This window comes from Procambarus clarkii, chromosome 8, assembly GCF_040958095.1.
Source record: "Procambarus clarkii isolate CNS0578487 chromosome 8, FALCON_Pclarkii_2.0, whole genome shotgun sequence".
Lineage (NCBI taxonomy): Eukaryota > Metazoa > Arthropoda > Malacostraca > Decapoda > Cambaridae > Procambarus > Procambarus clarkii.
The window spans coordinates 21,501,728-21,517,412 of record NC_091157.1 but is presented as its reverse complement, the minus strand read 5'-3'; the positions used below and the strand labels follow the sequence as shown (position 1 = coordinate 21,517,412).

The following is a 15,685-nucleotide window of genomic DNA, read 5'->3' as shown; positions in this document are numbered from 1 at the left end:
GTTCGTCCCAGTCCAAAAGGAAAAAAAGGAAATGGAGATGAGAAACCCATGGTTTAATCAGAGTTGCAAGCTAGCAAAAGCTGTGGAGAAACTATAGAAACATCAGAACACTAGAGAGCAGAGAAAGATACCAGAGCGCCAGGAATGAATACGTCAGGGTGAGAAGAGAGGTAGAGAGGCAATATGAAAATGACATAGCGAGCAAGGCAAAGACTCAACCCAAACTGATGCATAGCCACATCAGGAGGAAAACAACAGTGAAGAAACAGGTAAGGAAACTGTGGATAGGGGCAGAAAGATTCACTACAAACGACAAGGAAGTATGCGTGGAACTCAATAAGATATTCCAGGAAGTCTTCACCTCAGACCAAAGAGAAGTCCCAAAGATAAGGGAGGGAACATCAAACCAGACACCACTAGAGGAGTTTATGATTACTAGTGGGGATGTGAGGAAGCATCTGCTAGATTTGGACGTGACAAAGGATATAGGCCCGGATGAATTCTCACCATGAATTCTAAAGGAAGGAGCAGAAGCTCCGTGCCTACCACTCTCCATGGTGTACAAGTCACTGGTAACAGGTGAATTGCCAAAAATTTGGAAGACGGCCAATGTAGTCCCAATATACAAGAAGGGTGATAGGCAGGAGGAACTGAACTACAGGCTAGTGTCCCTAACTTGCATTCAATGCAAGATAATGGAAACGATTGTGCGTAAAATGCTAGTGGAACATCTGGAGTGGAAGAACTTTGTAACACAACATCAGCATGGGTTCAGAGATGGCAAATCATGCCTAATAGGATTAATTGAGTTCTATGACCAGGCAACAAAAATCAGGCCAGAGAGAGAGAGAGGGCTGGGCAGAATGCATATTTCTGGACTGCCAGAAAGCTTTTGGCACAGTACCACATAAGAGATACTCCAGCAACTGACCCTGTAGAGGATGCCGACTCTACATCCGACGACGATTCCTCCACTACAATGCAGATTTCAGTTCTTGTTCTAATACCCTCAGCTCACAAGACTCTTCCTCCTGAGACCCCCATTTCTACTACAGTTCCAGTTACTAACCGTGACCTCACTGTGAACGCGGCCACGCTTTCAGACTTACTGTCAGCTCCTGCTCCACACGTTTCTCTGACTGTTGCTGACCCTTCACCCGTCCCAGTGGTGAATTCAGCTACAATTGACCCTTGGTGTGACCCTGTAGAGGGTCTACACTATGAAGTCCCTTCTGCTACGGTACCTACTGCTGCTACTCAACCTTTAAGAACTCAACCTTCAAGAACTCAACCTTAAAGAACTCAACCTTCAAGAACTCAATCTTCAAGAACTCAATCTTCAAGAACTCAATCTTCAAGAACACTACCTTCGCGATCTACCACCTCTGCTCTTCATTCATCTGATGAATCGAATGAGGACGTGTCTGTTGGAACATCATCTCCTTCACGGAAATGTCACTACTTAGCTGCCGATTTTCTTAACGACACCTCACCAACAACCCCCAACGATAGCACCACAAGGCCAGCACCAAGTCAGACCATCAAGACCAAGACCGACAAGTCCAAGAAGAAGACCAAAGACCAGAATTTGCTGAAATCGTCAACAAAAAAGAAGACCAATAACGAAATGATTTAACATCAACATCTGTAATCAACCGTCAACTGCCAGCTGCTTTACAGAAAACCGCGACGAGAAGCCTTGCCTCCTGCAAGATACATCAGCGAGCAACAGTGAACACTCCACTCAACAACCAAACCACAGCATCAGCTGCAATTCTTACCCATGGTGGTTGGGCCACCCATCTTTCATCTCACCTCTTCACCTCGTCTCTAGTTCCTTGCTCAAGATTTCTGCATCCTCGCCCTCTTCTTCCAACCCCTGCTTTCCAGCTCTTTGAACATTTTACCTTACTTTACCACATAAGAGAATAGTGCACAAACTGGAGATGCAGGCAATAGTGAAAGGGAAGGTACTCCACTGGATAAGAGAGTACCTAAGCAACAGGACACAGCGAGTCACCGTGAGGGGTGAGGTCTCGGAGTGGCGGGGAGTCACCAGTGGAGTCCCAAAGGGATCAGTCCTTGGACCTATACAGTTTCTGATATACGTAAATGATCTCCCAAAAGAAATTGACTCGTTCCTCTCAATGTTTGCTGATGATGCAAAAATTATGAGGAGGATCAGGACAGAGGAGGATAGTATGAGGCTATAAGATGACCTTCTTGAGGTTATCTTGAGATGATTTCGGGGCTTTAGTGTCCCCGCGGCCCGGTCCTCGACCAGGCCTCCACCCCCAGGAAGCAGCCCGTGACAGCTGACTAACACCCAGGTACCTATTTTACTGCTAGTAACAGGGGCATAGGGTGAAAGAAACTCTGCCCATTGTTTCTCGCCGGCGCCTGGGATCGAACCCGGGACCACAGGATCACAAGTCCAGTGTGCTGTCCGCTCGGCCGACCGGCTCCTAGGCAAACTGAAGGAATGGTCCGACAAATTGCTACTAAATTTCAACCCAAGTAAATGTAAGGTAATGAAACTAGAAGGAGGAACTAGGAGACCAATAACTGGATACCGAATGGGAGAGGAAGTCCTTCACGAAAGGGACAGAGAGAAAGATCTGGGAGTTGATATCACTCCAAACCTGTCTTCCGAAGCCCACGTCAAAATATTGATATCAGCGGCCTATGCGAGGCTCGATAACATCAGAACTGCTTTCTGAAACCTGTGTAAGGAATCCTATTGAACCTTGTATACCACATATGTAAGGCCAATTTTGGAGTATGCAGCCCCAGCATGGAGCCCGTATCTTGTCAAGCACAAGACGAAGCTGGAAAAAGTTCAGAGGTATGCCACTAGCCTAGTCCCAGAACCAAGAGGCATGAGTTATGAGAACACACTATGTGAACTGCACCTCACGTCCCTGGAAGACAGAAGAGCTAGGGGAGACATGATCACCACATACAAAATTCTCAGGAGAATTGACAGGGTGGACAAGGATGGATTATTTAACACGGGTGGCACACACACAAGGGGACACAGGTGGAAGCTGAGCACCTAAATGAGCCACAGAGACATTTGAAATAACTTTTTCAGTGTCCGATTTTATGATCCCAGGTAGCTGAGAAACGAGTCTACCTTGAGAGTTACTCTATTAGGTCTGTCCCAAATAAGAGGTCACAGAAATATAGACATGAAGATACATATGTAAAACAATTGGGTAAATTTGACAGACAGTTTAAGAGTATGAGCAGTGATCAAGAATAGAAATGAAGGGCTTGACATGAGATGTGGAGAGTTTGCTGGAGGCGTGAGGCTCGTTTTCAGAGGAGCTTAAAGCACTTGAGCTGAAGAACTCTTGAGAGGAAGGCGTGCTCCGTTTGAGCCCCTGGTAAAGAGGAACCCCTGTTTAATATATCTTCAAGAGGAAGATAGTAAATGGAATGCACTAGGAAGTGATGTGGTGGAGGCTGACTCCATACACAGTTTCAAATGTAGATTTGACAGAGCCCAGTAGGCTCAGGAATCTGTACATCAGTTGATTGATGGTTGAGAGGCGGGACCAAAGAGCCAGAGCTCAACCCTTGCAAGCACGATTAGGTGACTACACACACACACACATACACGGTTGTGTGTGACGGTTGAGAGGCGGGACCAAAGAGCCAGAGCTCAACCCCCACAAACACAACTAGGTGAGTACAACTAGATGAGTACACACATTTAATGTGACGAGAAATGTAGGTGTTAAGGCAGTCTTCTCTATGGCTGAGGGAAATGCCAATCACTTTAGAAGAAAAAGAGAAAAAAAATGTTGACTGCTTGGCGGTTGTCATCCTGTGGTAAAGTGAGAGGGAAAAATACGCAAAACAAATCTTATAAATAATGAAACTTTAATTTACTTTAAACAAACACAAACGAAATAAAGATAATCCCTTGGCTATGTACAGTGCTGATCAAAACAAAGACAAAACACAATATAAAATAAAATAATGGTTACGTTACTCTACAATTAACAAGACAAAGTAAGTAAGTAATTATCAAAAGAAGGCACCAAACCGGGAAGGCTATGTAGCACCATCAAGTACGCAAAATAATCAGAGGGCGCTAAATATCACCAAGGATGCCAATACGAGAACAAAAACGCATAAGGCGAACGATATCAAAAGTATCCGAGTCACCAAGAATTCTATCGAGGGACAGGTGACCGCGAGGGGCGGTCGGAAAGCAAGACACACGCTCGTCCTGGAAGTCAGGACATTCAAGAAGGACATGCACGACCGTAAGAGGGACGATGCAACTAGGACAATAAGGAGCAGGGCGGCGCTCCATCAAGTGACCATGGGTTAAGCGAGTATGGCCAATACGCAACCTCGCCAGAGCTGTTTCCCACCGCCGGTTACGGTGGAAGGAGGACGGCCACGAGGAAACACAACATTTAAGAGTACGTAGCTTGTTACCAGTAACAGACAACCAAGAAGCCTGCCAACGGGTAAGGACTGAGGAATGGATAACCGGGTAAAAGTCGGAATACGGAATGCCTTTGCGAGAGATGGGACAAGAGCGGACAGCTTCCTTGGCAGCAGCATCCGCACGCTCATTTAAAGACACACCAATATGGCTGGGAACCCAACAAAACTCAACCGACTTAAATTTACTGTGAACGAGAAACAGCCAATGCTGGATCTCGACAACTACCGGATGAACCGAATTAAAGGACCCGAGAGCCATGAGGGCACTACGAGAGTCAACAACAACCACAAAGGAAGACTGACAACGAGAAAGCAGGAGACGAAGAGCATAGAGAATAGCATAAAGTTCCGCTGTAAAGATGCTAGTCTCCGGAGGCAAGCGACACATATAAGTGCGATCAGGAAAAACAACAGAGTAGCCAACACCGTCCGCTGACTTAGACCCATCGGTGAAGACAGAAACGGAGCGGGAGTGAGAAGAAATGTGCTCGAGGAAAAGGCGTTTGAGAACCGTAGGAGGGGTAAAAGCTTTAGTGATACGGGTCAAGGATGTACAAAACCGCGGAAGAGGGACCCTCCACGGGGGCAAAGAAGGAACAACACGAGGAGAAACATCAGAAATACGAACGGAAAGAGAATCCTGTAGGCGAGATAACCGGACAGAAAGAGGGAGGTGGTGAAGAGGAACAGGAACCGCAGGAGGGGTAAAAGTTAAAGCACGACAGAGGCGAGAGGAAGGATGTTGTAAGGACCGCGCAAGATAGCGAAGACAGTAGCGATCACGGCGGTCCTGGAGAGACAGGAAGCCAGTGTCAACATACAAGCTAAGGATGGGAGTCGAACGAAAGGCACCAGAACTGAGACGCAACCCAGTATGGTGCAAAGCATCAAGACGGCGAAGAGTAGAAGGAGAAGCAGACGAGTAAGCAGGGCAACCATAATCGAGCTTAGACAGGACGAGAGAGGAATGTAAAGCAAGGAGAGTGCGCCTATCTGCCCCCCAAGAAGTATGGGACAAGACCCGAAGGAGGGTAAGGGCCTTAGAGCACTCAACACGGAGGTAAGAGATATGGGGAGACCAAGACAAACGAGTGTCAAGAAATAACCCCAAAAGCTTCGCGGAATCTTTGTATTCAAGGGGATGACCATAAAGTGACAAAGAGGGACGAAGAACAACCCGTTTCCGCGTAAAAGTCATGGCACAAGTCTTAGAAGTAGAGAACTTGAAGCCATGACCTGTGGCCCAAGACGACACGGCATCAATGGCAAGTTGAAGCCGGCGTTGAAGGAGAGGCGAATCATCACCCTGACAACAAAGGGTAAGATCATCGACATAGAGAGCGGAGAAGACACCAGAAGGAAGAGAGGAAAGAAGACCATTGAGGGCAACCAGAAAAAGAGTAGTGCTCAGAACACTACCCTGGGGCACACCTTCGTATTGTTGAAAAGAGGGAGAGAGAGCGGTACCAAGGCGCACCCGAAAGGAACGACGAGAGAGGAAGCTGCGGAGAAAGAGAGGGCGATGACCACGAAGGCCAAAAGAATGAAGTTGAGATAGGATATGATAACGCCAAGTGGTGTCATAAGCCTTTTCTAGATCAAAAAGGACGGCAACAACGGAGGTCTTCGCAGCAAAAGCAGTACGAATATAGACCTCCAAGTTCACCAGGACATCTGTCGTGCTGCGGCACTTGCGGAAACCAAATTGAGAAGGGGAGAGGAGGTGATGGTGTTCCAGGAACCACATCAGACGAACGTTAACCATACGTTCAAAGAGTTTGCAGACACAACTTGTGAAAGCAATAGGGCGAAAGTCCTTAGGGAAAGTACCCAGAGACCCCAGTTTGCGAACAGGGAGGACAACGGCATCGAGCCAGTCCTCAGGGACTGACGACGACTCCCAGATCCGATTATACAGACTCAGTAAATACTGAGACGTGCTCGGAGGGAGATGGCGAAGCATCTCATAATGAATACCATCGCAGCCCGCCGCCGTAGAACCGCAGAGGGCCAGGGCAGAACGAAGTTCAGAGAGAGAGAAGGGATCATTATAGGGAAGCTGAAGATGAGTGCAGAAATCTAAAGGACGAGACTCAAGGACAGGTTTACGAAGAAGGAAAGATTGGGGAAGATGAAGACCAGAGCTAACAGAAGAAAAGTGGGAACCCAGTTCGGAAGCGACCTGCAACGGGTCCGCCACAAGAGTATCATGGAGGTGAAGGACCGGAGAAACATCGGGAACGAACTTACCCGCTATCTTGCGGATACGCTTCCAGATCTGGGCCGGAGGGGTTTCGGACGTAATTGTTGAGACATAAGATGCCCAACATTCACGTTTAGCCGTACGGATGGCCCTACAGGCCACCGCACTCGCTTTTAACAAGACAAAAATTTAGTTAAATGGTGCCGATGATATTGGCTGGCTGAAACCTCCACTTAGTATACAGGACGTATGCTTAGATAGAAGCGTCAGCTCTAGAGCACAAAGAATATTCTGAGGCCAACTGCTTGTGCAAGACTATATATAGGCGAGCAGATGGCGCTGAGTCGCGTGAAGTCGCTGATTCACCAATGGGGAGAGCGTTGGCTTGAGGTGGTAGTTTGGTGATCGACGAGGGTGGTGCGGCGACAGCGAGGAGTGGGGTGTGGAGTGAGTGTACCTCCCTGCAGAGACGTCTGCTATTCCACTTCTATGATATTATTGAATGTGATATCTTGATGTTGCAGACGTATAGAAGTAACGTGATGTAGTAAGGATCAGGCTAAATCTCTCTTGAAAGAGATTACTGTCACAGCTCTTCCCCGAAGCCTGCTCTTATGGGTTAAGTTACTTCATTAGACGGTAGAGTGGTAGGAGTTGCTGCCTCTACCTCGTAGACTCTGGAGAGAGCGTCGGCTAGGATGTTGTCTGAGCCCTTAATGAAGAAGATCTCCAGGTTAAAGTTCTGCAGATACAGAGCCCAGAGTAGAAGACGTTGATTGCTGAATTGGGCTTGTTGCAGAATTTTTTATTTTTTTTATTTTTACATGCAAAGCATGCAATTTAAATACAATAAAACAATACAGAATATATAACAAAGGAAAACAATAGACCACCGGCCGGAATGGCCGACAGCATAGCACAACAAAACACATACATGAGAAAAACATAGAAAAATACAGCATACATCAAAAACACAAAACATAATACAATGGCAAACTAGCAATCACAGTAACATCCAGAGACATAGCAGGAAACAGAACAGGACAAACAGCATACATTCCAAACAAAACATAAAGAACAAACACGTACAACAGGCAAAGCAATATAAAAACACCAGGCCAAACGCACAGCACAAACAATACAGGAATAAAAAAAAAAAAACACACCAAGCCATCCGCCCCATAAACAAAGGGCGAGGCCAAAATAAACAATAAAAAAAAACAACCAAAACACCCACACCTGAAAACAAAACAGTAACAAACACAACAACATACATGCACCGGCCTGAAGGACCGATAATAAAACAACAAAGCACATCAAGAAACATAAGACACTTCAGCACAAAACAAATCAATACAAATTCATACAAAGACACGAAACACCGGCCTGAAGGGCCGACAACAAAAACAGAAACATCATGAAACACAAGAAAAGACAATACAATACAACAAAACAACGGTCATGAGAACAAACATAACACCGGCCTGAAGGGCGCACAATAGGTACAACACATTGCAAACAAACCACAGGTCCAAGCACACACCAAACACACAGCAAGCACACAGACTACTACAATTTCTCATACTTTTCCGGCCACTCCGCCGCCGGGAATCGAATGCAATACGCCTACCAAAGTAACATAATGTCCTCCAAAACAGGGTCATTACGAACCGTACGAGGATCAGGCATTAACTCCGGCACACCCACAATAAAACATCGAGCCCGTCGAATCCAGATGGAAGAAGGGCACCACGGAACAGGACGCACGCGGTCATCATGTCAAAACGCAAAGGATGTTCAGCATCATTCGCCACTCTGGAGGCCAAGACGAGAGGGAGAGGCTCCTTCCCATGAGGCCGGGCAATGGGCAGAGCACTGGGAGCCTCCTCGGCTGCCTCACAGGGCCCCGCGTCAACCACCGAACGTTGTACCTGCTGGGACCCCCCACGCTTGGCTTCCTTCTTCAGCACCAGCTTGATGTCTCGGCTCGCACCAGAACCCACACCACCCACGTCTGTAGGAGCAACCACCTCCAACTGCGTAGAACCTTCTGCAGGAGAAAGAACAGGAGGTAAATCAGACGCACAACCATCGTCAACAGCAGACACATGGACGTCAGCCACCACCAGCGACGTAGCGCGGGAAGCACCCGGAATCGCCACATCATCTCCCGAAGCTCCACCTGCGTCGTAGTCCTCCACATCAGCCCAAGCAGTAGAAGAACGCCTGGAACGCTTGGGCACTGGCCGCACATCCTCACAGCCGGAGGCGGACCCAGAACCACGGGCCTCACGAACCGGGCGAACCAACGCCCGTCGCATTACGGCAGCAGCCTCAACCACATGGGGAACCGGGCTGCACACAACAGGACGGTCCGCAGCCCCCCCCCCCCCCAACACCCAGCACAGCCGTAACACCTGGCGAGGGTGCAGGACCAGGCACAGCAGCAGGAGTCGAGGATGACGCAGACGACCCGCAGAGACCATCCGGAAGACCCTCGGGAGCAACTGGCACAGTGAAGTGACCAGCGACAGGAGTCACCGGAACACTCGGCAGAGGGACAACAACCACCGGGGGCATGTCGGGTGACGCAGGAGGGGCCGCATCAGCAGCGAATGGGATCTGCCCCTCTTCATCTCCGGAATCCACGCCCTGAAGGAGCGGCGGGAAATCCTCTTCCCGAAACAAGTTAACAGGTGCAGCAGGGGCCTCAGAGCACCCGGCAGCCTGATGCCCTAACTGGCCACACCGGAAGCAAGTACGGGGCTGCCGGGCATAATACTCCCGAACGTAGTAACCTAGCAGCCGGACAGAAGATGGGATATCCGACCGCAGGCGCATACCTAAGGTACGGACGTTCGTCTGCTTCCCAGCATACTTCCGAGGAAAGCGTGTTCACCCGCACACTTATGACAGCACCATACCTCCCGAAGAAGAGCCGGAGAAGGTCTTCAGGGAACTCCAGGGGCGCACCGTGCACACTGACATATGTCAGGGCACCACTTTGGTCCGAGATTGTTACGGATCTAGCGCCATCCTGCAACTGCAACGAACGCCCTTCGTTCCGCCGGAGGAAGTCCCGATACTCCTCCTCCCGCACGAACTTGACAATCACCCGGTGGGCCGAAACAAGCTCAACTCCATATACAGCCTCCACCGGAACACGAAGCATGTCGCACATCACCAACTCAATGGCCGGGTAACCAGCCTTGCACGACAATTCTAGTCCCACGGAATTCACCCGCAAAACGAGAAATTGCAAGGCCCTCCCCCATGTCAAAACGGCCACGTCAGCACGCAGCCAGGTAGGCAACAACGCTCTTTGTTGCAGAAATCGTAGGGGATTGTGGTCTGAGTAGATGGTAATAGACTGATTACCTTGTAGGTAAGGTTCGAAATGTTGCAGGTTCAGGACGATGGAGAGGAGTTCCTTTTCTATAGTGCTATAGTTCTTCTGATGAGGCTTCAACTTGTAGCTGTAGTAGCTTACAAGAAGAACCTCTTCGCCACGCTGTTGCATTAGAACGCCCCCGATGCCGGTGCCACTTGCGTCGACATGGATGATGAACGGTTTCGTAATATCTGGAGAGGCGAGAATGGGATTAGAACATAGCAGAGATGTGAGTTGTTCAAAGTCAACGGTCTGTTGAATGGTCCAATGATACCGTTGCTTGGGGCTGGTCAGATTAATCAGTGGTGTCACTACCGTACTGAAATTTTTCACAATCCTACGATAGTAAGATGCAAGGCCAAGGAAGCACAGGAGCTGCTTCCTGGTTGTAGGTTGTGGGTAATGCTGAATGGCTTGAGTATGAATGGCTAAAGGAGCTAGGCTGCCACTTCCTATTGCATGACCAAGATAACGCACTTTACCTTTAGCAAAGGTGGATTTGCCCAAGTTGATGGTAAGGCCAGCTGTCAGGGGCTTGGAGAACAATCGTTGCAGCTGGAGTAGATGTTCGTTCCAGGTGTCTGTTGCCACAACGATGTCATCCAAGTAGGCGTAGATCTAGGATATGGACGACGCGGTTGACAGCTCGTTGGAAGGTGGCCGAGGCATTACAGTCCAAAAGGAAGGCGTTCATATCTGTACAGGCCAAAAGGTGTGGTGAAGGCAGATATTTCCTTAGCCCGCTCTGTCAGACTAATCTGATAATAGCCCTTTAACAAGTCAATTTGGGAAAGATAAGTAGCATTACCTACTGCGTCAAGGATAACATCTATACGAGGTAAAGGGTAAGCATCCTTGACGGTCACGAGGTTCAGTTCCCTATAGTCTGTACATAATCGTACTTTACCATGAGGTTTCGGCACCAAGATGCAGGGTGAGGCCCAAGGGGACTCACAAGGGGTGGCCAGCGGATGATCCAGAGGGTACTGTACCTCAGCACGCATAACTTCCTTTTTGTATGGGCTGATGCGGTAGAAGGGTTGACGAATCGGCCGGGTATCAGGAAGTAGCTGGATGTCGTGCTGAACCACACTACATTCCTGGGGATCATCGCTGAATAACTTCTGATGTTCTTGGAACACACTGATGAGAGGAACACTGTTACAGCCCTGAAAATATTTAGGAAGATCTGCAAGAATTTTCGAGTTGGAAAGCACTGACTCAGAGTTAGTGTTGTCGGGAGGAGAAACAGGGAAAGTCTCACTGTGGAGGTATGGATCTTGAAATGTGGAGAGAGACATTAACACAGTGGGAGGGTGTACCTTTATACTCCTTCAAAAGATTGACGTGGCACAACTGGGTCCTCCGCCGCCTATCTGGAGTCTCAAGAACGTAGTTGTGGTTACTTCTGCACTCCTTGATGCGGTAAGGTCCTGAAAATTTATTTTACAATGGAGAACCAGGGATCGGAAAATATGCTAAAACGAAGTCTCCTGCTTTTACTGTGTTTGTTAAAATGAGTCTTCATCCTATCTTGAGCTTTTAATAAATTATCGATGGGCAATTTACGTACTCTCTCTAGAATGTGCTTTAAGTTTTGAAGAAACTGGCGCACATACAGAGGGTCACTAAAGATGGCATTACGTAGAGAGTCTTTAAAAGCTTTAAGAGGAGTACAGCACTTACGTCCGTAGAGCATCTCATAAGGAGACACTCCTAGAGACTCATTTGGGAGACTTCTGAAAATGCACATGATGATGTCAAGTTGTTTATCCCAGTCATTCATAGTTTCATTGCAAAATTTCCTAAGGAGTAATCTTATAGTTTGGGGACTACGTTCAAGAGAACCCTGTGAAGCAGGATGATAGGGGCTGGACAATACCTGAGTAATGTTGAATTCTTCCAGTGTCTTCTTGAAGAGAACACCGGTGAAGTTGGTGCCACAGTCACTTTAAATCTCCCGAGGAAATGCATATTGTGTAAAGATCTTCAACAGTTGTTTCACCACAGTAGCAGCCGTAATATTCTTTACAGGAACTGCTATGGGGAATCTGGTGGTTTGACACAGGATGGTTAGTATATAAGCGTTGCCAGAACTGGTCCAGGGTAAAGGACCAACACAGTCTATGATGAGTCTGTGAAAGGGTTCCGAAGGCACCGGGATAGAAATCAAAGGAGCCTTCGGAATAGAGATGTTAGGTTTTCCTGCCATGTGACATGTATGACACTGTTGTATATAAGTTTTTACATTTTTAATCATACCTGGCCAGTAATCGTCTTGTCTGATGGCGTGATAAGTTTTATTAAAACCATAGTGAGAAAACGATCCATGGGCCAGGTGTTGAATATCGGGCCGTAGGCTGGTGGGAACTACTAGTTGGTTGACATTAGCCCAATCATCATCCTCCGTTAGTTTGCTGGGTCGCTACCTGCGGTAGAGCAATTGGTTCTCTATAAAGAACCCAGGAATATTATCAGATTGAGTCTCGGCCTGGAAGAATAATGGTGCTAATGAGGGATCCTCCCTCTGCAGTTTACGGAACTCCAGCATAGTGAGATTAGGTGGCAGATTCTAATGGTCTTGAGGGACAGCGGTTGAATCAGAGTCAGCTGGTTGCGGGCGTGCAGCTTGCGCACGGGTTGTCACCAACACCGGCGGAGAGACTTCATCACTTTCTTGGACCTCCGCTGGAATATACTTCAGGATGGGGTTTTCCACGACAGAGTCACATACCTGGGGTTTGTCCATGATGATCAAGTTGGAAGGTTGTAGATCTTCGGCCAAGTCGTTGCCCAGAAGTTGTACCCCTGACATGGGAAAAGACTTTTCCCGGATGGCGACTTGGAATTCACCTTGTACGAAAGGACAATCCGGGTGGACTCTGGCGAGTGGATACAGAGTGATGGCAGTGAGGTCAGTGATAAGGACCGTCTCCCCGGTGTAGGTGATGTTAGGCACAGCCGATTTCAAAATTATAGACTGAAGAGCAGCCGTGTCCCTCAAGATCTTCACTTTGAAACGTCCCTCTGAATCTGTACTGCTGGCAGAGACAGTTCCAGGATACAGGCGTTTGCTGAAGAGAGAAAGATCATTAACAGGAACACCAATATTCATCACAGGCTTACCGGACTTAGGAGGAGTCGGTTTGGGTTTAGGAGTTTCACTATAGCCTTTGTATTGGGCTTTTCCACATTTATCTATGGTATGTCCATAGAGCGTGCAGTACCTACAATATAATTGAGAGTTCGCTTGATCGGTACTCACTTTGTCATAATTAGACCAAGACTTCTTACTGGAAGATGTGTCAGCTGATAACCTGTGTATAAGACTGTAGGTGTCAGCCGACTTCGCACATCTGATGAGGTCGGTTTCCTCTTTGTCTGCTAAGTAAAGACGGATGGGAGCAGGGACACGTTGAAAGAATTGCTTCCAGCCATTTCATGAAATATCTTTTCTTTGTATTGGCAAATTATAAATAGGTGGTGACACTTGCATTTAGATAATCACGGAATCTTCGGCTGTAGCTTTCGGTGGAGAGAAGGTAGGCGTCTAGAACGGCTTGCTTTAGGGTCTGGTAGCCAGTCATTCTCAGACGCTAAGGTACTGAGAGTAACCACAGCTCTACCTGTGAGATGCACTCTGAGAAGTATAGACCACTGATCTTCAGGCCAGCTAAGCTTTTCAGCTAGGGCCTCAAAAGTAGTAAAAAACACATCTCTGTCTCAACGAATGGTGGCATTAACTTACTGGCCTTGGAGATGTTAAAGCTTACTGGAAGACTAGCTGTTTGTTGGCGCCGAGTGAGGTGTGTAGTTTCCAAGTCGATTTCTCTTCTATGGTATTCTAGAACACTATCGGCTTGCTTCTTATTGTGTTCACGTTGTATCTCCAGATCACGTTCTCTTATTTCAAGCTGTTCCCTCTCACGCTCACGTTGGAATTCAACCTGCTCACGTTGTAGGGCAGCTTGTTCTTTCTGGAGCTGTAGAGCTGCTTTTTGGTGTTCACGCTCTAGGGCAGCCTCCTGTTCCTTTAGGGCAGCCTCGCGTTCCTGTTCTTCTTTCTTTAGGGGAGCCTGTTCCTTCTGGAATTGTAGAGCTTCTTTTAGGCGTTCACGCTCTATTTTCGCTAGTTCTAGCTTTAACTACATAGCTGCCAGAGCATGCCGATCTGCAATGGAATAGTTTTCGTGAGAATTAAGAGTCTATAATTCCATTATCAAAGAGGTGGTCAAGGATAAGGTTATGCAATTCACTTTTGTTGTCTCCATGGGGAACATCTAGATGATACTCATGTGCTAGATTTTGTAATTCTGTCCTCTTGGCACGAATTAAGTTCCCTACTTCATTTGCTGGATCACTACGAAATGCTGAGAGACGAAACATTTTGAAATATCAAACAGACGTACAGAGAATATATCTGTGGTATTATAATTGTCAATAACAAGATGACGTGGCAACTGGTGACTATCCTGTGGGAATTTAATTGGGAATTAAATAATCAAAAAGCAGGGAAATCTTGTACCCGGTACTCAATATACGAGAATAAGGGCAAGAAAATCCTACTAAAATAAATGAAACTTGATAGTTTCAAAAGTGAAAGGTAGTCCAAAAACGTAGAGATACCTTGCTGGGTCTCTATAGGAGAGAAGCAAGGGGTTTCCTGCTTAACTAGATGATACTTAAAAAATTTGCGTTCTTTGTGCTCTGAAAAAGAATGCCAATTCCCTACCTGGGTCAGTATCATACTCTGACCGATGCGTAGGGGTGCGAGTGTCAACTGGTGACGAGAACTGCTGTTGAGGTCCCAATTCAACAGCATAGTCCGTGCGAGAGGAACTATGGCCCTCTATATCCTCCATCGGTCGGATTGCAGAAGATAGGGTACGTGTCCCGAAGACAATCCAAAGTACCAGGGGTACCAAAGGGGGTGATCTGCGGTAAATGAGAAATTCTAGGGACGAGAAAGGTGGAATACACGAGTAATAACACCGAGGGATGAACAACCAATTAAGAGAGTGACTGTGGCCACCAGACACCACGTAATCCACTGTCATCCATCACTCATGAAATGTTACACTCAGAAAGTAAAAAATACACAGCACCATAAAAATTATTAAAAGTTATGAAATTAGTAAAAACGCAACGTGTAACAAAGCCAAGTACACTTACCAGAAATTGAAATGATTAGTCTAGTATCGTACCTTGAGTGAAGCTCCTAGGACAGGCCCCCATTAATGTGACGAGAAATGTAGGTGTTAAGGCAGTCTTCTCTTTGGCTGGTGGAAATGCCAATCACATTAGAAAAAAAAAGAGAAAAAAAATGTTGACTGCTTGGCGGTTGTCATCCTGTGGTAAAGTGAGAGGGAAAAAACACACAAAACAAATCTTATAAATAATGAAACTTTAATTTACTTTAAACAACCACAAACAAAATAAAGATAATCCCTTGGCTATGTACAGTGCTGATCAAAACAAAGACAAAACACAATATAAAATAAAATAATGGTTACGTTACTCTACAATTAACAAGACAAAAAATTAGTTAAATGGTGCCGAGAATATTGGCTGGCTGAAACCTCCACTTAGTATACAGGACGTATGCTTAGATAGAAGCGTCAGCT

At 47.0% G+C, this 15,685-nt stretch overlaps 1 protein-coding gene across 1 annotated transcript in view; it reads left to right on the top strand.

Moving 5' to 3' along the window:
• Positions 1-1,636, top strand: part of LOC138359844 (uncharacterized) — a 10,774-nt gene extending 9,138 nt beyond the window's left edge. Inside the window, exons 2-3 of the mRNA XM_069319553.1 lie at positions 902-1,110; positions 1,300-1,636. Coding sequence (XP_069175654.1) covers positions 902-1,110; positions 1,300-1,636 — 546 coding nt within the window. The remainder of the gene's footprint in view (positions 1-901; positions 1,111-1,299) is intronic.
• The last annotated feature ends 14,049 nt before the right edge of the window (positions 1,637-15,685 follow it).